The 22,852-nt window shown below is 37.6% G+C and overlaps 1 protein-coding gene across 2 annotated transcripts in view; it reads right to left on the reverse strand.

The window, feature by feature from the left end:
* The window catches only part of LOC134742510 (putative uncharacterized protein DDB_G0282133), a 58,605-nt gene that overhangs the window by 11,556 nt on the left and 24,197 nt on the right, over positions 1 to 22,852 (reverse strand). The window contains exons 1-5 of one of the 2 annotated variants that reach the window (XM_063675739.1): positions 6,222 to 6,408; positions 5,069 to 5,209; positions 4,645 to 4,776; positions 3,241 to 3,345; positions 157 to 224 (exon numbers count right to left, since the gene is read on the reverse strand). In XM_063675739.1, the coding sequence (XP_063531809.1) occupies positions 157 to 224; positions 3,241 to 3,345; positions 4,645 to 4,776; positions 5,069 to 5,209; positions 6,222 to 6,299 (524 nt within the window). In that variant the 5' untranslated portion in view covers positions 6,300 to 6,408. Of the gene's footprint in view, positions 1 to 156; positions 225 to 3,240; positions 3,346 to 4,644; positions 4,777 to 5,068; positions 5,210 to 6,221; positions 6,409 to 22,852 lie in introns of those variants that run through there. The other variant, XM_063675733.1, reaches the window with a different exon arrangement.

Here is a 22,852-nt window from a genome sequence, read left to right on the forward strand (position 1 = left end):
ATTTTTAGTTTTATTCGTGTGTCGATGGATGGCAGTGAATTAACTGTGGCTACAAAATTTTCTATGACAGTACCGATCTATCCTATTATATCCTCTTTGGTCATAGTAAATTTTGTTGCTTGATTTTAGAAGGTAAATCTTGCAAAATATACTTACAAAGCTCCAGGTATTTTTGTATTACTATATGTTTTCAGAGCTATTTTTCTAGTCACGGGCAAGTTCATCTGTAACAATGTACAAGCATGTAAATATGTACCTATCTAGATATTAACACAAACAGTTAAAAATTACAATTACAATTAGCCTCATGCATGAAGTTTATATTTGAACGAAATATGTTTTATTCGGATGTTTGTTACCGTTATATCATGTTACAAATGCATTTCCGTTTTTAAATTACCATTTAATTATTTAAAATTATAAAAATTAAAAACTTTTATAAAAAAAAAGTTAAACCGACTTCAAAAAGGATGAAATAAAATATGATCCTTTTAAGGGTTCCGTGTTTAAGTATATGCGTTACCAACTGATATGTTTGAAGTCGGTGCCAAGCCAAGTAGTAACAATACCAGTCAAAAATAATGAGCTTTATGTATATAAATCCCATTACAACTGTACAAATATTATAAACGTAAAAGTAATTCTGTCTGCCTCTTTGTTACCTTTCATGGCTAAATAACTGAACCGCTTTAGCTGAAATTTGGCATGAAGGTTCCTTGAATTGTTTTTTATTTTGAAATGTAGTCCTCTGGATAAGCGACAGATAATAACTCAGTCCCAATCCCACACTTGCGTGCTATGAACTGTTCAAGAATTAGTAAGAAATGCTCTTTAAAAAATACGACGATATAAACGCATTAGATTTACACTAATGTGCCGACAAGCATGGTACGAACTGCGCCAAGAAGGTTCAACCGTGTGTTCTGTTCTGAGGTGTGTTCTTAAATACATACAGAAAGTTCGTTTATTGTCGTCGTGTAACGCTGCGTCTTACATAGGCGAACAGTCGCGAACGCGAAGCGAACCGACGCGGCGCGGCGCGGCCTGCCCTAGGCGTTCGCGTTCGCAAAAAGATCGCCCACGTAGGACACTTCTATAGGTATCAAAGGATTAATTAAGACGCCGTGCCGCGCCGCTTAGCGTTAGCGTGTTGTTCGCCTACGTAGTACGCTGCGTTAGGCAATCCAACGTACATACTTATATAGCCGCAGCCTTAACGAATTGCACCAAAATCACTATGAATATATATATATGGTTCAAAATTTGGCTTGGCACCGACTTCAAACATATCAGTTGGTAAAGCATATACTTAAACACGGAACCCTTAAAAGGATCATATTTTATTTCATCCTTTTTGAAGTCGGTTTAACTTTTTTTTTATAAAAGTTTTTATTTTTCCATTTTTAGTTTTGACATTGTTAAGAGCGTGACGCATGAATGAAAAACATAATCATGTATAACTCTAAATTCGTAAACTTTATTAAATAATCAGAATTTTCCTCGAGTCCGTCTGGGAAATCATTCCTGTCACTAAATCCATTCTCCGCCCCGCCACTATCCCAATCCCTCAAACCCCCCGATCACTCAACCTCACAGCACATCAACCCCTGATCACTGAACCCCTCGACCCTAAACCACCAACCCATAACCCCAGACCCCTTAACTCCTAACCCTAACCCCCAATCCCTTAACTACCAACCCCTCAGTCCCCGACCCATCAACTCACCTCCCCTCAACCCCCAAACCCCCCAAATACTAATACCCTAACCCGCTACCTTCACCTCTCACACCTACCCCTCACTTCTCAGTCTCTTTGGTTGTTTCCAACACTACCTACATCAAAAATCATAATACACATACGAGGGAAGTTCCACATTTCGTCCGTAGTCTTCATCATCAGTAGCCTTACCACGAGATTGACATTGATATATTCGCTATCGTGTGCGTAACTTACTGTTTTTGCATCTTGCTCGTACTGGAATATTAGTGTACAAAGTTACGAACACGCTAGCGAATATTTAGTGTCAAACTCGTGGTTAGGCTACAGTTGCACTACATCAAATTGGTGGTTTTTGAGAGGAAATGCTTGAGTTACTTTAGAAAACACCGAAATCACCATACACGTGCCTTTAAAAATTGAGGAGTTCCCTCAATTCCTCACGGATTCCATCATCAGATCAAAACAAAAAATGTTACGAAAACAGCTTGGAGGTAACTTCTTTCAATCAGAAAAAGAATTACTCAAATTGGATCATGGGTGCCGGAGTAATCACTGAAATCATTATCATCAAAACAATCATAATCATCAGCTCCACTTCATTCAAATTGGTGGTTTTCGAGAGAAAATGCTCGAGTTTCTTAAGAAAACACCTAAATCACCATACATGTGCCTTCAAAAATTGAGGAGTTCCCTCAATTCCTCATGGATCCCATCATCAGAACAGCACCAGATTAATGTGGGACCACCTTGGAGGTAGTTCCTTTCAAACACAAAAAGAATTGTTCAAGTCGGACCACGGGTCTCGGAGTAATCGCTGAACATCCTACATTAAAAAAATCATCATCACTATCATCAAAACAATCATCATCATCAGGTCCACTTCATAAAATTGGTCGTTTTCGAGAGAAAATGCTCAAGTTGCTTATGAAAACACCCAAATCACCATACATGTGCCTTTAAAAATTGAGGAGTTCCCTTAATTCCTCAGGGATCCCATCATCAGATCAGAACCAGATTAATATGGGACCAACTTGGAAGTAGCTCCTTTCGAACAAAAAAATAATTACTCAAATCGGACCACGGGTCTCGGAGTAATCGGTGAACATACATAAAAAAAAAAAAAAATAGCCACAACCGAATACAGAACCTCCTCCTTCTATGAAATTGAAGTCGGTTAAAAAGTACAAAAATTTGCCCGTGAAAAGCTAGTGAGCGAAACGCTCGAAACGCCACGTGACGTCACGCATTCGACAGATTAGTGTCATTAGTAGCAAACGTCAGTTGGGCCGCCCAACGTGTGCTGTCATCACGCTCTGTCGAATTCGCGCCAAAAATTATGAGCGTTTCAACCGTTTTCAACATTTTAAATATTTTTTAATAAAATAATGTTAAGGTTTACAAAAGTATTTTTACCATTTCCGGTGTTCCAACGATATAAATTATGAATCCAAAAATAAAAATAAATTCATGCATGGAGCTAATTGTTCAATATACATAAATCATTGTCAAAATTTTTTTACCTGTTCAGTTTTTTCACCTGAAGAAGTCAACATGTTCTTAAATTCATTAGTTTCCAACTGTGATATGTTCGTACCCATTCGTACAGGTAAACATTCACTGGTGATCTGAAAACATAAAATTTAGTTGAAATTGCAGGATATGGAAACTGGACTGGAATTAACTTTGTCAGAGGTTGTTCACTAAATATGAAATGAAGTACAGCAAGTGGAACAAAATGTACAATATTTCCATTTAGGTCTAAATACTCTAAATATTGTTATTTAGGAGTAAGATAGTTATGTAATATTTCTTTATTTATACAATACATACAATAGTACATTTCGATGCTAGTGCGGAAAGTATGTCATTACTCCACGAGTACTGAGATATATTGCCACGAGCCGTAGGCGAGTGGCAAGACTCGGGACGAGTAAAGAATGACATTTCCGCACGTGTATCGAACGACGTTTTTTAATACAGTTGCGAAAAAATGAGAAAAGCCACAAGTAAGGAATGGAATTCGAAAGTCGAAACTTTTATATTATTAATTCTGTGACATCATTGACATTGACATTATGAAGAGGTGTTTTTCTAGCTTTTATTCGACTAGAATGAACCCACTTCAATGAAAGTTTTTTTTTTCAAATGCATGTTCTACATATAAGACAGAAACAATTGTAAATATTAATACATAGTACTATTATCACCTAAATATCGTTATTTACGATTATTTGTGTATCGTATATTTATAAAAACAATATCGAATGTTGCCTTTGGATACTTAAAACATTCTTGCAGTAAGAAAATACGCCTCTTCTTTGACAGGCGTTCCGTTCCATTCAGACAACTTATTAAGAACGGTTTTTCAACATTAAAAAATAAACGTGTTATAATACTTATAATGATGAAGAGGTAAGTAATAAAATATGAAATATGCATATTTTTCGTATTCTTACATTAACAGTAGGTTTTTATGTTGATTACGACGTTTAAAGAAAACTAATATTAACACTCATCAATAAGTAGTCATGAATTGGAACAAGTAAAAGTTTAAAAAAATGGAAAAGTAAAAAGCACTAGTTCGCGAAAACCAACATTCCGCATGCTAAACAGCCACGAAAAGTAGCACTTTTTGAGCAACTGTATTGAAAAAAACTATTTTTTGCACACATTAGTAAAAAGGAATAATACAATGTGGAGGGATGAAAGCAATGTGACGAGAAAGATATTACAAATGAATGTGGAGGGAAGTAACGGGAGAGAAAAACTGAGGAAAAGGTGGATGGACTGTATGAGAGATGATATGAAACAAACGCGAATGAATGGTGAGATGACGGGTGAGGTATGGAAGAAAAAGACATGCTGTGCCAACCCCAAATGAATGGGATAAGGGCAAGCAAATGATAATGACAGGCAATATTTACCAAGCTTTCCAATCCTTTAATGTGTAACGATTTAGCAGTTTCTACAAAGAGTGTTAGGCTCTCAGCTGGGAGCAGCACTTCCCCTGTGTATACATACTCTAAGAGGGAACACAATGTCTTGTGACTCACATTCTGAAACAATTGCTTTATATTAATAATAGTTCAGTTGCAGTATAGATAGTTCAGTCTAATAATAATGGTTAAGTGTGTGCTTTACAAAAGAGAATCTTTAATTACAATACAATAATAAATAACTCGGCAACGCAAGGTGTTTATCACACTGGATGCGATTTGCATGTCACTCCAATGTTTGAGCAAGACAACACACAGAAAGCGAAATACAAGCCAAGGAAGTCAGGAAGAAAAACATTTATGCATACTAACAATAAATGTACTAAGCTAAGAGTTGTTAAGTACAACTTACATTAAGGAATATAACTGGGTGCTGGCACGGAGCAGATGTGATGAGCTCCTTTAGATATGGGCTGGCCATTGCCATTACCATTTGATGAACCTTCACAAAGTGTCCGTCTGCTGCAATTGTCATGTCAACAAATTCACCATTCTATCAGAAATCAGAAATCAGAAATCAGAAACATTTATTGTTCAAACTGTGTAGGTACAAGAAGTATAGCTAGGTACATTTTTTTATGGGTATCAACAGTTTTACCCTTTTCGGGCATACAATTTATTTTATCTTAAACTAAGTAATCTTAAACTAAATTTTAATATACATTTAATATATATTTATTTAAATATATATTTCTAAAAATATCATATTTATAAACGAATGCTACATTACAGCAAGTTTTTAGGCAGGTAAAGAAAAACATTATAACTAAGCCTGAAATTTTTATTGCATGGTAAGATGAAAGAAAACTATGGCGTCTATATTAAAACTAAAATTAAACTCATATTCATACCCATACCTACTCGTTTTCTTAGTCCCGTAATACTTTTATTTATCCCTTTATCAGGCTGACAGATCGAAAATGTCAATTGAAAGTTAATCTTACTTAATGTAATTAAAAGGAATATTTGTATTACGTCAAAAGTGGATTATCCACCAATATAGAACCTGTTTTACTCCAGAAAATATGGAAAAAGTCACCATTATACTTATACTCATCTAACAATTATTGTAATTTTAAAATGAACAATACACACGCCATACCTTGGCAAAATTTTAAAGCACTCATTCCTGTATATACATGCCCTATGTAATAGGAGATTTCTTAATGTTAATTTTTTTTATTGAGTTAATTTTTTTATTCAAAATATATTTTAACTCATTTCTAATAATTTATTTCATTTATAATTTATTTTCGGTATTAAATAAATGAATGAGTATGAGTATAAATATGAGTCAAATTTTAGTTTTAATATCGACTCCATACTTTTCTTTCATCTAACCATGCGATCAAAAATCCGAGTCTTGAATTTATGACTTCTTGAAGCTACAATTTGTTTAATTAATAGTAAAGAAAGTAGGGTATGTTTAAAAAAATCGGAATTGTAATATAGTTTTGGAAATACTTTTTTTACTTTAATTATGTTAGGTATAGTTAAGTATGTACCTGTTGTAGAGTACTGAAACCATTGCACATAATTGATTTATGCGAATCCCATGATAAACTAAACTGTGAATGCACCATGTTTGACGGTTACTACTCTTATTTAATAATAGGCAAAATCTAGAGTAACATCTAATTTCCACTTTAATTTTCAAACAAACACTTCTCCTATTTATTTTTTGTTACGATTATTTTGTTTGACAGGTCAACTGTCAAGTCGATGGCATGACATTGACAGGTTATAGGGGCCGTTCCGAAGTGTGTTAGAAGTTAGAGCCCACAGACACGCGCGCTTTTTCAACGCGCGTTGAAAAAGCTCTTGAATCCGCCCACACGCTAAATTATATAAATAAAACTAAATTAATAACAGATTTTGATACAAACATGGCAAGTGTATTATATTATATTTTTACCTGGGGAGCATTTTTTAATTATAAGTTATTTTAAGTTTTATAAGTTTAGTTTAGCTTTACAGATTAGTTAGTTTATTTAATTTTAAAAGCTCATGTTATTATTATAAATAAAAATATAGGAGACTAGTAATTCTTATTCTAATTTGTTTTGAAGCTATTTATGAAATAAAACTATATTATACTGATTTAAACTAACAAGATTTTCACTCATAATTAATCAAGATCAAGTGCGGGTAGTTCGCAAAATCCGCGCGGCAAGATGTTGATACAATTCCTCGCCGGTCTGCCTGGGACCACGAACGTAACGTCACGTTCGAAACGTCAGGCCATAAATAAACGTTTGTTTGTACGCGATTAAGTCCCGTGTTAGTTTTTAAAATTAAAACGATATTATTATTACATTATTAAACTTTTGACCGGTAGAATTCACATTATATTTTTAGTCTAAAATTCATAAAATGAAAAAGATTTGTCGAATATGTTGCTAATAAAATCCTTTTGAATTCGAAGTTTTGCTTCAGTTTTGCTGGCCGACAGCCGGCTAAACTACCCTCTCAGAATAATGACTAAAGCATAGAAGTCGGGCAAAAATGCTTCGCAAATATGTATACCCGTACTTTAATTCCTTACGAATTAGATAATGTGCCGAAAAGAGATGCATATATGCTTGTTATTTCTCATTTACGTACGGTGTCATAAGTTTGATAATTTGCTAGGGATGTAACTGTGTCGACTTTTTATATCGATAAATTATGCATAAGTTTATGTGCCGTGTAAAAGAATAATCACGAAATTGGCAAATTGATAATAGTCTGGCTAATGAAAGTTGAAGCTGAAAAAACGCGGCAATTTCAAGAAATCTGTAGCAGGCGGCTCGTTGAAATGAAATTAAATGAAATGCGTTGAATACAAGGATTGCATAACTTTTATACTTTTTATAATTTTCATATTCTAAAAATCATTAAAAAGTATAAAAATTATGCAATCCTTGGAATCAAAGAGCCGCCTGATATGAGGATTAATGCATGTACCTAATATAGCTTTTATCTCATTTGCAGTCTACCACTCAGAACCGTCTAACTATACCTCTCGTTTTTTTATCATTAGAAAGAGGGCGAGCGATCTTAACGTGTCGTTTTATCGAAAAACACTTTGAAAATAAGTCACAACAAATATAATATACGATCATTTACATACTTTTGCTTTCGTAAGTAAAATATTGCTATATTTATAGTCGTATGATCGAATCGTGAGCCCTCAAATACCAGCGTCGGCGCTTTTTTAACGCTTGTCAGAACAGAATCACGGAGTTCCATATGCTAAATTCGATTAACGTCCAACGCTCAACGCCGAAAATCCAACAGTGTTCGATAAAAAAGCGCCGCGCCTAAAAACCGCTTTCGTGTGAATGTACTTATACATGGTTATCCATTTGTGACATCCAAACGCTTTTGTAACGCGCGTCGAAAAAGCTTTCGTGCGTATTCACACGATGGCGGTGGCGCTTTTTAGCAAGCGTTGTTGGATTTTCGACTTTAAGCGTTGGCCGTTCGAATTTAGCGTGCGGGCGGATTCAAGCGCTTTTTTAACGCGCGTTGAAAAAGCGCTCGTGTTTGTGGGGCCTCTAACACTTCGGAACGGCCCCTATAACCCGTCAATGTCATGCCATCGACATGTCTTCTCGACTTGACAGTTGACCTGTCAAACAAAATAATCGTTACAAATTTGGTTACAAAGAATAAATAGTAGAGGTGTTTGTTGTCTGAAAATTAAAGTGGAAATTAGATGTTACTCTAGATTTTGCCTATTATTAAATAAGAGTAGTAACCGTCAAACATGGTGCATTCACAGTAGTTTATCATGGGATTCGCATAAACCAATTATGTGCAATAGTTTCAGTACTCTACAACCTACAACAGGTACATATTAGTGATGTACCGACTATTGATTTGGCCGACTAATCGGCGTTCAGATGGCCGATTAGTCGGCCAAATCCATAATCATTACTTCTCTATAAAGCTTACATTGGGATGTTCATTGCAATAGCTTTGTCTTATATAACACTTTAAATTCTCGCGTTTTGTCCACATATTCAATGATATTAACGGGTCTAGACTTATATTGACCGGGATATAGACCGTGATTACCTTTTGTATTATCCCGCTATCTTCAGTCACCCGTGAACATGATGCATGTAACTGCGTCGAAATATCGGGAGCTCACAAATAATACAAAAGGTAATCACGGTCTATATCCCGGTCAATATAAGTCTAGAGAAACTAACCGTGAATCATTCAAAACTCAAATTAACGGGTCTACCGCGATATACATTCGCTATTTTTTAGCTGGTCCAACCCAGCAGAGACCATTGGTGTCGCGATATTTATCATATTACTAATTGACATGTTTCCTGCTGATGTAAAGACTTAACGACTAGTCGTGTTGAACATCAATTCAACTATGCATTAGCGATCAGCAGTACACATTGTTGGGGATCTTCCCAGGTTTGTGTTAGGCTAGTCAAGAACCCATCCCCAGTAACCATGGGCTGTAGAAGCATTGTGCTCCGCCATTACACATAACAGTAATAATTCCTCTGCGGCTTGAGTTTTGTGAGGTTGCACGGTTGGTAGGTCCTAGCAGCTTAATTAAAGACACCTCAAGTAATATAAATAAAATTACCTAACTACTTTCGCAATTGTAACCAAGTACAAAATATGATACGGTCTGCGACGACATACATAACTACACATTCATTTAATATAATAATGCGTATGTACAAAACTTTTCGTAATCGTATGCATCCTAAATAGGTATTTAAGTAAAATAGGTATTTAACATTTGATAAATATTGGCTGTTTATTTTGTTTGTCCTGTTTTTCTGTAATTAAGAATAGGCCGACTAGTCGCCGACTAATCGCCGACTACAAATGTGGCCGATTAGTCGGCTTTCCTGACTAGTCGGTACATCCCTAGTACATATATTTCCTGGACAGTTATTTTTCAAAACCCCACTGGAAGTTATTTAACTAGGTCTCCGTATCTGGAAGTTTTTTTTAAGTTTTAAGTATGTCATTACTTCACGAGTACCGAGACTCGGAACGAGTGAAGAATGACATTTCCGCACGTGTATCGAACGACGTTTTTTAATACAGTTGCGAAAAACCTTTAAACCTTCAAGAAAAGAGCGTATTCCCATCTTAAAGGCCGGCAACGCACTTACAACCCCTCTGGTGTTGCGGGTGTCCATGGGCGGCCGTAATCGCTTACCATAAGGTGATCCGTCTGCTCGTTTGCCTATTTCATAAAAAAAAAAGAAAAACAACAAGTAAGAAATTCGAAACTTATATTATTAATTCTGTGACATCATTGACATTGACATTATGAAGAGGTGTTTTTTTAGCTGGGTGTTATTATTATTGAACCCACTTCAATAAAAGTTTTTTTTTAAATGCATGTTCTATAAGACAGAAACAAATGTAAATATAAAACATTGTACTATTATTACCCAAATATCGTTATTTACGGTTATTTGTGTATCGTATATTTATAAAAACAATATCGAATGTTGCCTTTGGAAACTTAAAACATTCTTGAAGTAAGAAAATACGCCTCTTCTTTGACAGGCGTTCCGTTCCATTCAGACAACTTATTAAGAACGGTTTTTCAATATTCAATATATAAAAAAAATAGACGTGTTATAATGATGAAGAGGTAAGTAATAAAATATAAAATATGTATATTTTTCGTATTCTTACATTAATAGTAGGTTTTTATGTTGATTACGACGTTTAAAGGAAACTAATATTAACACTCATCAATAAGTAGTCATGAATTGGAACAATAATAAATTTTAAAAAATTGGAAAAGTAAAAAGCACTAGTTCGAGAAAACCAACTTTTCGCACGCTAAACAGCTACGTAAAGTAACACTTTTTGAGCAACTGTGTTAAAATAGTTATTTGTTATACAAGGGTGCAAAGTTGTATTTTACCCGCAAGTGTAGAATTGAAACACGAGCAAGCGAAAGGATCCTATAGGTGAAAGGTTCTAAATAGAATCCTGAGCGTAGCGAGTGTTTCAACACACGAGAAGTAAAATACATTTGCGCCCGTGTATAACACAAAACTTTTCACCTCACTATAGCTAGGAAAATGCAACATCCACAGGCGTTAGATCATCTTCATCACTGGAATCACTCATTTCTTTACGATATTATAACAGAAAACTCTGGAAGTTGTGTATTTTTACGCGAGTCGGTGAGAAAAGTTTTTTAGTAAAAAAATTGTTGACAATGTTGACATTTCTGACGTATGAAATGTCAACGATGCGTTTTGAAATTGCATCGACTCAACTTGTGCGTTCAGAATTATATTTAACATCATTATAAAAAAACAAACGTTTCTTATGGAATTTTAAGGTTTATGACTTAAAATCATTAAATAGCGTTTTACGTTTTGTTATCTGTCAAAAGCTACTTAAACACGCTCCATCCAAGGTCAAATTACTTTCCCCACTAGTGGATAAAACGCGCTTTTTCCCGCTTGCATTGAAGGATAAAAGACAACTTTCCGAGCTAGTGAGGGGAAAATGTTTTTTTTTTACATGTTCATGTGACTAGCTGACGGTCTTTCCACCGCGATGTCCGCGATACAGCCGGCTGACGTTTTGTTTTATTAACAATAGCATCTAAACTATCATCTGACAAAGTATCAACAAACTATCAAACGGGAGGCGATGACTGAAAATATTTTTTTAAAAGTACATGTTCGTGCTTCATGTACAACAACAACAACAACACCTTTACTCCGTAAAAGAATATATACAAATAATAAAATAAGTATTGAACATGCCTTGATTGATTATTTAATTTATTATACCTATAGTTATTTGACATTGATGCGTACTATACAGTACTAGATTTATGTAATAATCCTTTTTATTATTTTATTATATTTTAGACTTGGTATTATTTTTTTAAATATTGACATCATTTACATTGTTTTCTTGTGTTCTTAATTGTTTTTTCTTTCATATATCTATTATAGTTAATACCAAAGAAAATATTTTTTTTTTAATAATAAAATGACAATTAAAAATTACAACTACAAATTACAACCAAAAATTACAACTAAAAATCTAAACTATACTATCCTAGAAACTAACACTAATAATAATAAGTCAAACTTCAGCCGTCCCAAAAATCGTCCCGTGACCCCCCCGATGCAAAGGTGCCCATGACGCTCGTCGCGTTGCCACGCTGAACCGCGATGGACAATCTTTGCATCAGGAAGGACCCAGAGCGAGGATCCAAACCCCTCTCCCGCATGCGTCTCCCCACTTCCCCGAAAAAGCCCTTGGCCTCCGTACACCAGCAGCCCGTAATTTCCACTGCAAGAGGGACAAATAAATAGTTCGCCAGGACCTCATATTTCTCCCGCTTGCGAACTGCAGCCAACTCGGCTGCTGCCCCTGCCGTTCTCACAGTACGGCCAATATGCGACGCCGCGAAAGTGCTGACGCACGTTGCGTCCCACACTAAACATTTCCCCCTCTCCCAGGGAACCAAAGTTAACCCATCCGGTCTCTTCCCGTCAGAGCGACTGAGACCCGGAGGTTCCAAGACGCACGGGACGTTAGCAGATACTAGCGCCCTCCGCACGATATCATTAAGCGCGTGGTGCCGTGGGAACCTCCCCGCATACCGACCACAACTCAACGCGTGATGACCGTTGCTCTCCACCATAGTACCGCAGATGCAAACGTGGGGTTCACACACAGCACAGCCCAGGCGAAGAGCAACTGCAATCCGCGTCGAGTCGTTGTCAAGCAGTGTACCCAAGTGCGGAGAAGGAAGCGCGTGAAGCCACGCTCCAGACTCCGGCTTCGACACTGCGATTACCCTCGCCCTGTCCACACCCACCGCACTCTCCACTAAGCCCCCCAGCAACCGCTTAACCCCCACGTCATCCCACAAACGCTGACGATCCGGTCTCTCCGGCGGCGCTGCCTCCGGGTTGAGAGCCAGCCAAGCCTCCATAGCTTCCGCAGCGAAAGGTATGGATACCCTGTCACCATATGGAGATAAAATTTGAGTGACAAGATCCACGACCCCCGCCGCCGACGCCAGAAAGGCCGGCAAGCTCACGTCCCTTGCGCGCCTTACGCCTAACCCACCCGATCGAATGGGAAGGGAGGCCAGATCCCACTGGTCCGCATTGAGGGAGACGTTCAGCAGTGACTCTACCGAGTCCTTCACCACTGCATCAAACGAGTCAATAAGGCCGGGGCAAAGCCAGGTGGGCACGGTGCGCAAAAAGTAGATGACTCTGGGAACGGCGAAACAGGACCGCAACAGAACCAGTGACACGTGCGCAGAAATGTTCTTTAACTTATCCCCGGCGCTCAAAAGAACCTGTCTTCTCACCTCGAAGGCCTCCGGGATGGCTTCCGAAAAAATCGGAGAGCCTAACAGATTAAACGTTTGGGGTGACAACTCCTTGAGCCCGGGAAGCAACTCCCTAAATAAACTGAAGGAAAGTTGAGACTCGACGCCACATGGAAAAAACTTGCACTTGCTAGCGTTCACTTCTAGCCCCAAGTCACGAAAACGCGGAAGAAGAGCAAGCAAGTCTTGCTGAACCTCAAGAGGCTTACCCCCGATAGTACCGTCATCCAAGTACCAGATGTTGAGTGGGGATTGAAGCCCGGAAACGGCTTTCTGTATTGCGAGGCTAAAGATCAGCGGGCCAAGAGGGTCCCCCTGCTGTGCGCCAACTTGCGAAAGAACAAGGGATCCGTTATAAAAAAGATTAGAGGGAGAGGAATACACCTGGAAAAGAAAAGGGTAAAGAGATGGCACCTTCTCCCTTACTTCCGCCAACAAAACGTCGCGCTCGACAGAATTGAAGGCATTCCTAATGTCCAGCTTGACAACTACGCATCCCTCATTCCTTGGATCCGAAGTAAAAGCCCGAGTTGCGTGGATGGCAGCCTCACAACCTAACCTCGTGCCAAATCCCAACTGACAAGGACGAAGATAAGCGGCCATTTCCTCCCTCACAACCCTACACCCAATCTTAGCCGTTAGGCGGCGAAATGTGCTACCGATTGCGATTGGCCTCAAACCACCGTCCCTCTTCGAAAGCGCGCACAAGGAGGCTCCATACAAATAAGGACACACCGAAGAATTCAACCGGCCAGCCAACAAAAAGTTACATAACTTTGCCAAGCTATCCAGCAAGCGCACCCCGTTGTCTCCCGCTGAACTAGAAGTAAGCTCCTTTAAATGAGCCGGACGGATACCGTCTAAGCCAGCAGCAGAACCACTGTTGAACGAACCGAGAGCTAGAGCCACATCTTCCGGCTTAACCGTCAACGCCATGAACGAACCGTCCGGCTCCTGTGGAACCATCAGCGGCCGAGACGGGGCCGGGTGCTTTGACCGCAAGGCGCCAAGTGTCTCTGGAGTAGATGGAGCCACCCCATCATCAGACATTAGCACTCGAACCGCGCCCCTGAGATCACCCTCAAACACTTTAGACTCAATGGTCTTAACCACCGAGAAAGATCTAGGGCCTCTTGAATCCGTCAAATCCGCCAAATCAAGAGCCCCTGCCGAGTCAATATTGCGCTTGACCTTGGTAGTAAGGTTGCCCGAAGCCGCCGCATCAGGCGCTCTCAAAGCCGAATACGCGAACGATAATAAGGCAAACCATTCGGGTGTTCCATTCACGCTGATGCACGCATCTATAAGATCGCATAACCTCCCCGCTGCCATACTCCGAGCTCCCTTGGGGACGTGACGCAAAACCGGGACTGACTGTTTTAGGGCAGATAGGTCACTTAACCCCCCAGACCCGGAGATGTCTGTCTGAGTTGGCTCCGACACCGATCGCGCGGGTTGAGAGGAACTTGTGCGGGGCGAACTTTTGTGCTTATGCCCTATGTGCACTCTAAGCCCGTGAGGGGTGAAAGTTCTCGTTGAACTCGGGCAGTGGGGACACAAGCATAACGGAGACGGATCACTCATGACTAGCGATGAAAAATAAATCAATTAGCAATAAATTAATAAGAACAAAATTATACTGAAAAAAAAAAAGTTTAAACATTGAAATTACCATACAAAACATTCAAACATTAGCAAAATAAATGGAATACTTAGCAATCTAAAAGTACTGGCATGTCAAAAATAAAAAGAAGTGAAATACAACTTACATAAAAATTTTTAAAATCGTAACACAAAATTATCAAGTCAAAAATTACAAATAAGTATAAATAAAATTACATTCAGATTACACGAATATAACACAAAATTATTACGTCAAAAATTACATTAAAACTAAATAAAACAAAAAAAAACACAATGCAAATTATAATTGCTCTTCACTAAATATAAACTATATATTAAAAAACAATACTACAACGTAACTTAATTAACTACGAACTATTAATTCAATAACCAGTTGATGTGTCTCCAACGCCATCTGTGAGGCGATCTACAAAGTAGGACGCCGGCGCACTGTACGTATCATTGTAGATCCCGCTTCCAGTCTTTCAACTATTAACCCATACTAATAAGCTCCACTTGACTGATTAAACATGTGTTCAAATAAATAAATACAAAAAGTCGAAGTTGCTGGGGATCGAACTCAGGACGCTGGTGATGTATGGCGCCAAAAGAGTACCTCAATCCACTCAGCCAACTAGCAGATAGACAAGTGGTCGAAATTTACCACCTTATACAGCGTTTCAATCGTAAACGTACGTTAGATAGCTTTAAGTAAAACTTGAATCCACCCTCGATGTGCACACAAGGAAAAAAAAAAAAAACACCCACAACTGGAACCGAGAATTTAAGTAGGTTTTATCTGCCCAATTAAGACACTGCACTGCACTTCACCTCCTCAATTGCTAGCTCAATAGCCGTCTTTCTTGAACTAACTATAACCGCTTTGAAACGTTCTGCTACCACTGCCGACCGTACTTTGTTTCCCAAATCTTGATGTAACCTTTTCCACTTATTTGCTCACTCCTTCCTCGAAATAACAATACCAGATATACACCTTAAACTGATTTATCGACTCAGATGGAGAATAGCTATACAAGCACAAATTTACATTTTTAATCGATAAAGTATCGCGGAGCCGATACGCCCGCGTTGACGGCAGCGCCATCTCCCAATTTGTGTTCTTGTATTGACATTGTTTTATATATATATATTTACTATTGTGACATTTTAGCGTTTTTAATTTATTTCTATTTGCATTGTTTTGTTAATATTAATTGTAGCTAGAGATCTTAGATCCCGTTTTCTAAGGGGACCTTGCATTTTTGAGACAAAGCAAACCGCTTGGAACAGGTGTTCCTGGGGGTGATCTGAGCTGATTTAGCCCGGTTGCCACGAGGTTCCCCCCAGCAGGTGGGCAGGGGAGGGGGGGGGGGGGAAAGCGCCTCCGGCGCGCCCCACTCTATGCTTTATATCTGCATACATCTAGCAAATATATCAAGTTTGGTGTCTTTTTCGTATAATTCGAGGATGAAGAATTCATTTCTGTGACTAAATTTTCACTCGCCGATACAAAAAATTCGAGAAATACAAAATTTAAAAAAAATCTTTACACTTTTTTTTTCGAAAATCCTCTATAGAATTAAAACTATGACAACTTGCTCCAGAAAAAAAATACCCGTGAATAGCCCAGTTATCCTACTATATAGAATAGTAAACTTGTCAAACATTTTTCTTTTATAACTCTGTTAAAAAAAATGTTTTGTGTCGCGCGGCGTACCCGCGTTGTAAGAAGAGCGGTATGCAGCTTTTAGGCTTTTTAAGTATGTTTAGATGATTTCTGATAAGTTGTTATTCTTCTGGTAGTAGATTACATTAATAAATTACTTCTGGATGTGATATATAGTTGGTCAAGCAAATCATGTCAGCAGAAAAAGGCGCGAAATTCAAATTTTATATGGGACGATATACCTTCGTGCCTACATTTTATAAATTTGCCAGTAGTTATTATAAATATGATAAAATTAACATAGTTAGATGTTTGACGAAAATGCGGGTTAAAATTAGATATCTATTGTTCGCAATTGCCACTACATGCACATAGGTCCGTACATTTTAGTTTTTTTAACGCAGTTGCACCTCCTTGCTCATTTGTTTTGCAGCGGCAACGAATAATCTCCAAACAAGCAGCAGCCGCCGCAGGTCGGCTTGTCCATATGGGCTCCCAATAACCATTTTGTTTGGACCAGCCCAAGTCAGCAGGGCATGGTAGCTGTTGCTGAGAGGATATAATGTTGGAGATATATGTTGAGGATATAATGTCTTCTTAATGTTGAAAAAACTAATATTATGCATTTTAAACTTCGTAATACTGGTATATGTCCACTAGAAATAGTCGTAAACAATATAAAACTCCCACAGGTCCAGCAGGCAAAATATCTTGGTTTTACTATAGACTCGGGACTAACCTGGACCCCCCATATAGATGCGGTCTCCGATAGGTTAGCGTCGGCGTGCTTCGCCCTTTCTAGACTCGCGCCATCTCTAACGCCTCAAAACCTCAGAATAGCGTACTATGGGTATTTCCACTCAATTTTAACTCAAGGTGTAGAACTATGGGCTACTGCAGCTGAATGCAGTAGACTATTTAGATTACAAAAACGTGCCCTTAGGATAATTTCAAATAAACCTTACGATTATCCAGCGCAGTCATTGTTTAAAGAGCACAAAATACTTACGCTACCATGTGTTTACATACTAACAGCCTGCAAATATGTAAGGTCTAATTTGGGGTTATATACAACTCGCGGGCAGAACCATGGCCGCAACACGCGCGGCGAGCACCTCCTGCTGGTCCCGCGCTGCCGTCTGGCCAAGGCTCGGAAGTCACTCGGTGTCATGGGTGTAAGGATTTATAACACCCTTCCCAAAGAGGTCATTGACTCAGCTAGTGAGGCAATATTTGTAAGCAAACTTAAGAAAATGCTAATGTGTTTAGCTTGTTACACAATAAACGAATTTATATTCAGAACTGCTGATGTCCCAAACTGATGTAATTTCAAAAATAAATTAAAACAATGTATTCTTGTGATAAACTGATGTAATTTCAAAAATAAATTAAAACAATGTAAAATAACTGAATAATTTAATATTGTGATAATCTACTCTATTATGTATTATTGTGATAATGATGTGTATGCTGTGTGACGTGTAAGATTATTTAATAATGTTATCAATAAATTTCTCATTCTCATTCTCATTCTCAATCTGTCCCCAAACCTCCTCCCCAAACTCCTCCTTGGTAAACTGCACGGAGAATATGTTTACGTAGGGCATCTTCTGTTGGAGGCAGATTCTTTAACTCAGGGTTTCTTAAACTTTTTGCTGTCACGGACCATTTTCACAATTTAAACAGTTCCACGGACCCCGGTAAAATATATTTTAGAAAAATAATAAAAACCCTTATTTATATTTTAAAATTTACTTTTATTATAAGTTTCATTACACTTAGGTCTCGTCAAGTTTATTACAACATTTCCTAATAAGTATGTTTACAGTAGGTATTTGACTTACTGCGGACCCCTGATAAACATGCTACGAACCCCTAAGGGGTCCGTGGACCCCACTTTAAGAAACCCTGCTCTAACTGGAGATTTCTTATTGTATAAAGTACTCTTCGGCACTCATTTACACTCGTACCTCATACTAGTACCTGATCTGAAATCAGTAACAAAATGCATAGTGTTAAAATACTGTCTAGGGATCAATTCACACCTCGTAATTCAAATCTGTCCAGACTTAAAAATGTAAGACTCTTACTTGTGATACAAGACCATAACAAATTTTTCCAATATTGGCAAATTTGGCAACGCCTGCTCAGTATTGCCTTGTTTGTCGTATTTAAATCCCTCTGTTACAGCAGGATATGCCCTCCAAGCTTGAAATACGCTTTTTTTCACCTTTCCACACAAAAAATAAACAGTGTCGCAACCTGAAAAGGCGTGGAAGAATGCCAAGACTACTGTACTTTCTGGTCCGGTGAAATAAATTATATATCTATGCGTTACAAATAAAATCATATATTTAAAGAAAGTTTGCAGCACGTGACCAATTGCCCAGATGACCTGTCTCGTACTGCAGTGACATATTTATTTTATTTACAATTAATGGAGGAACTACAAAAGTTACCTAATGAAGATGCAATAGCATGGCACGAGAGGAACTGGTCATTCTTTCCTGTGCCAATATGTACCCATAACTCCTGGAGTTCCGGCAATTGTGATATACATGCAACTGCGAGAACAACAACATCAGTATCCACTGTGCGTAGCATAATTTTTGTGTGACCTGGGGCTACAGCATCAGCCACATAATGGACCATCATGCGCGTGTCTGCTTCCTGTACGAGGGCCACTGGTCACGTGCTGCAAACTTCCTTTAAATATATGATTTTATTTGTAACGCATAGATGTATAATTTATTTTACAGGACCAGAAAGGACAGAAGTCTTGCCATTCTTCCACGCCTTTTCAGGTTGCGACACTATTTCTTTTTTGTATGGAAAGGGGACAAAAATCGTATTTCAAGCTTGGAGCGCATATCCTGTTGTAACGAAGGGATTTAAATTTGGCAAACAAGGCAATATTGAGCAGGCGTTGCCAATATTGGAAAAAATTGTTATTGTCTTATACGACAAGTAAGTCTTACAATATTAAGTCTGAACAGATTTGAATTACGGGGTGTCAACCCTAGACTTATTTTAACACTATGCATTTTGTTACTGATTTGAGATCAGGTACAAGTACGAGTGTAAATGAGTGCCGAAGAAATCTCCAGTTAGAGAATCTGCCTCCAACGGAAGATGCGCTACGTACACATTATTCTCCGTGCAGTTTACCAAGGAGGCTATGTTTGGGGACATATTATAGCCGCTCAGCAACAGGTTATTGCGAGCCCATATGGACAAGCCTACCTGCGGCGGCTGCTGCTTGTTTAGAGCTTATTCGTTGCCACTGCAAAACAAAATGCGCAGGGAGGTGCAACTGCGTTAAAAAAACTAAAATGCACTGACATATTCATGTGCATGTAGTGGCAATTGCGAACAATATATATCTTATTTCAACCCGCATTTTTTGTCAAACATCTAACTATGTAAATTGTATCACACCCATACTAATCCATACTAATATGTTAGGTTACCACCGGGTTGATGATGAAAACTAATACTTGTACCAATATTTTAACTTTATTCGTTCGTTACCAACATAATAACGACCAATTTACAATAAATATTCCAAGACGTCTACACTGTAACTCGTCTGTACACGAACTGCCCCTTGTCACAGTGTACCCGCCTTTTAATAACAATTCAAGATGGCGGGAACCAGTGACAAGTAAGGGTCAACTGATACTCTTTTTTAAGCTAATCGTAAAAGTACAAATGATCAAAATATAAGCTATTAATAAATAATGATCCTTACAAACAGTGTTGCTAACAGACGGCCATTCTGATGTAAGAATGTCCCTATTCCGAATTCCGATTAATGCTCGGCCATTATACAAAAGGCGTATGGCCTCATACAATTATTTAGAATCTCTACAAAATTAAGGATTTAATTTCAATAAACACGTCTAACAAGACTAGTCTTCTAAAATGTAACTTTAATCTTATACATCATTAATAAGCAATAAGCATATAAAAATGAAACTAAAATAAAATAAGACTTTCTAGGACAATGTATCACTTTTATAAGTCTATCCATTATTTCAAAATTTGCACACTCATCGTCGTCGATTTATTTATACAATTTTTCAGCGTAGACGTCGATTCCATGCAAGTGTGCACGTCACCTTTAACGTGATCACACGCTCCTTCTTTGGTGGACGTCACCGTAGACGAGGTCACACACTCCTTCTCATGTGTCTAATTCACCGTAGACGAGATCATCTATACCTTCTTATGTGTACTCGTCACCGTAGACGTGATCACTCATACCTTCTTATGTGTACTCATCATCGTAGACGAGATCACACGTTCCTTCTTATTTGTACACGTCACTGTAGACGAGAGCACTTATGCATTCTTATGTGTACTCGTCACCGTAGACGAGATCTCATACTCAAAACGCAACTTGAATCATTTGATCATGACCTGGCACAATCAATTGCTTTAAACCTTTAATGAAATCAAGACTATTGTAGAGATTATTTTTCTAGAAAGTTTCATGATAGTATAAAGGCTCTCTCCTTTTCTGAGTTTATTAGCTCGAACAACACTCAGGAAGCGTTTAATGTCCTCTGTGACTTATTAAGACTTCTTTTTGATCTGTGTTTTTCCATCATTAAATTATCATCATCATCGATAAAGGGGATTAAGTGATTATTTAAAGGTATCCGCCAGTCTTGTCACGTTAAACGACAGGTACATTTCCAAAACAGAAATAATGATGATATTTCAGTACAAACATTCATTCTCATTTAGTCACTGATCACCGCATTACACGGCATATTTCAGAACAAACATTTTCTTCCATTTCTTCACTGATCACCGCATTGCACGGCATATTTCAGCACAAACATTCATTATCGTATCATCACCGATCACCGAATTCACGGCATATTTCAGCATAAACATTCATTTTCGTATCATCACTGATCACCGAATTCACGGCATATTTCAGTTCAGATATATTTTCTTGTTTAATCACTGATCACCGCAGTATACGGCATATTTCAGCATAAACATTCATTTTCGTATCATCACTGATCACCGAATTCACGGCATATTTCAGCATAAACATTCATTTTCGTATCATCACTGATCACCGAATTCACGGCATATTTCAGTTCAGATATATTTTCTTGTTTAATCACTGATCACCGCAGTATACGGCACATTTCAGCATAAACATTCATTTTCGTATCATCACTGATCACCGAATTCACGGCATATTTCAGCATAAACATTCATTTTCGAATCATTACTAATCACCGAATTCACGGCATATTTCAGTTCAGATATATTTTCTTGCTTAATCACTGATCACCGCAGTATACGGCATATTTCAGTACCTGAATAAATAAATGTATTAAATATCACACCAACATAAATACTACATATAACGCAGACTATGTTGCGCTTATTCTAATCATGTAAATATTATTAGTATTATTTTTTAGTTACACTTTATTTAATGACATAGGTCAGCAAGTTTGAGCTGGTCACGACTTTTTTTTAAACTATGTATTCACAAATCGCCAGAAGTTTGCGATAGCAAATATATATCTTCTAATAATAATAAAGCAACCTGGAATAACATGTCCTCGCAGGTACCAAATAGAGATCAGACAACAAATATACCTTATTATTAAAAAATGAATAGTAAGATCTATAATAATTATCAAGATGTATGTACTATCCCAAATAACCATTTCATCTATCAAATATTTTTAATAAGTTAACAACCAATAGTAAGGCAGTACTTAATGTTGAATATTGTCCATGTTACGATGTTCCTATTGTCAACAGCAGTTGAGCAATAGTAAACCCTTTGGTATTGACGATATTTCAAGACTTCCTTTCAAATTATTATTGAATACTTAAGACTCGTGGTCTTATTTTATTGATTTATTTCATTTGTTGGTTTAGTAGTCATATCGATTTAAGCTTGTAATGGATTAATATTGCTACACGTTTCAGATATTTTCGTACATAAACGACATGGCTACCAAGTATTTTACCTAATTATTAAAGCCACATAGTCCACAATATATTAGTCATTTGGTCATGTATTATATCATGTATTGTGCAATAACGTTTAATAATGAAAGTTTAACATAATAAGTCTTACACCTATATAAACAATGTATGGTTTTGATTTTATATCTTCAGGTCCAACCCGTAGTCAACATGAATGCAAGCATATGCTGAGATAAAAAACCTCTTGATAATAATAATAATTATGAGTAACAAATTATGTTGTTTTGTTTAGGCTTCCCATTATTTGACAATATTTCATTCATATACTTATAAACGGAAGTGTAAACGAGTAAGTCCCGTTTCAATATTAAGATTATTCGACAATTTCTTTTAAATTATATTACTTTGACGGTTACCCGCTTTAGGTCATTATTATAGCCATTAAAGACTCATGAATACTCAACCAAATTTAAGAACATCAAATAAACTAACGAGTGATTCATTACAAGAACAAA

The sequence above is a fragment of the Cydia strobilella genome, chromosome 1 (genome assembly GCF_947568885.1).
Source record: "Cydia strobilella chromosome 1, ilCydStro3.1, whole genome shotgun sequence".
NCBI classification, from domain to species: Eukaryota; Metazoa; Arthropoda; class Insecta; order Lepidoptera; family Tortricidae; genus Cydia; species Cydia strobilella.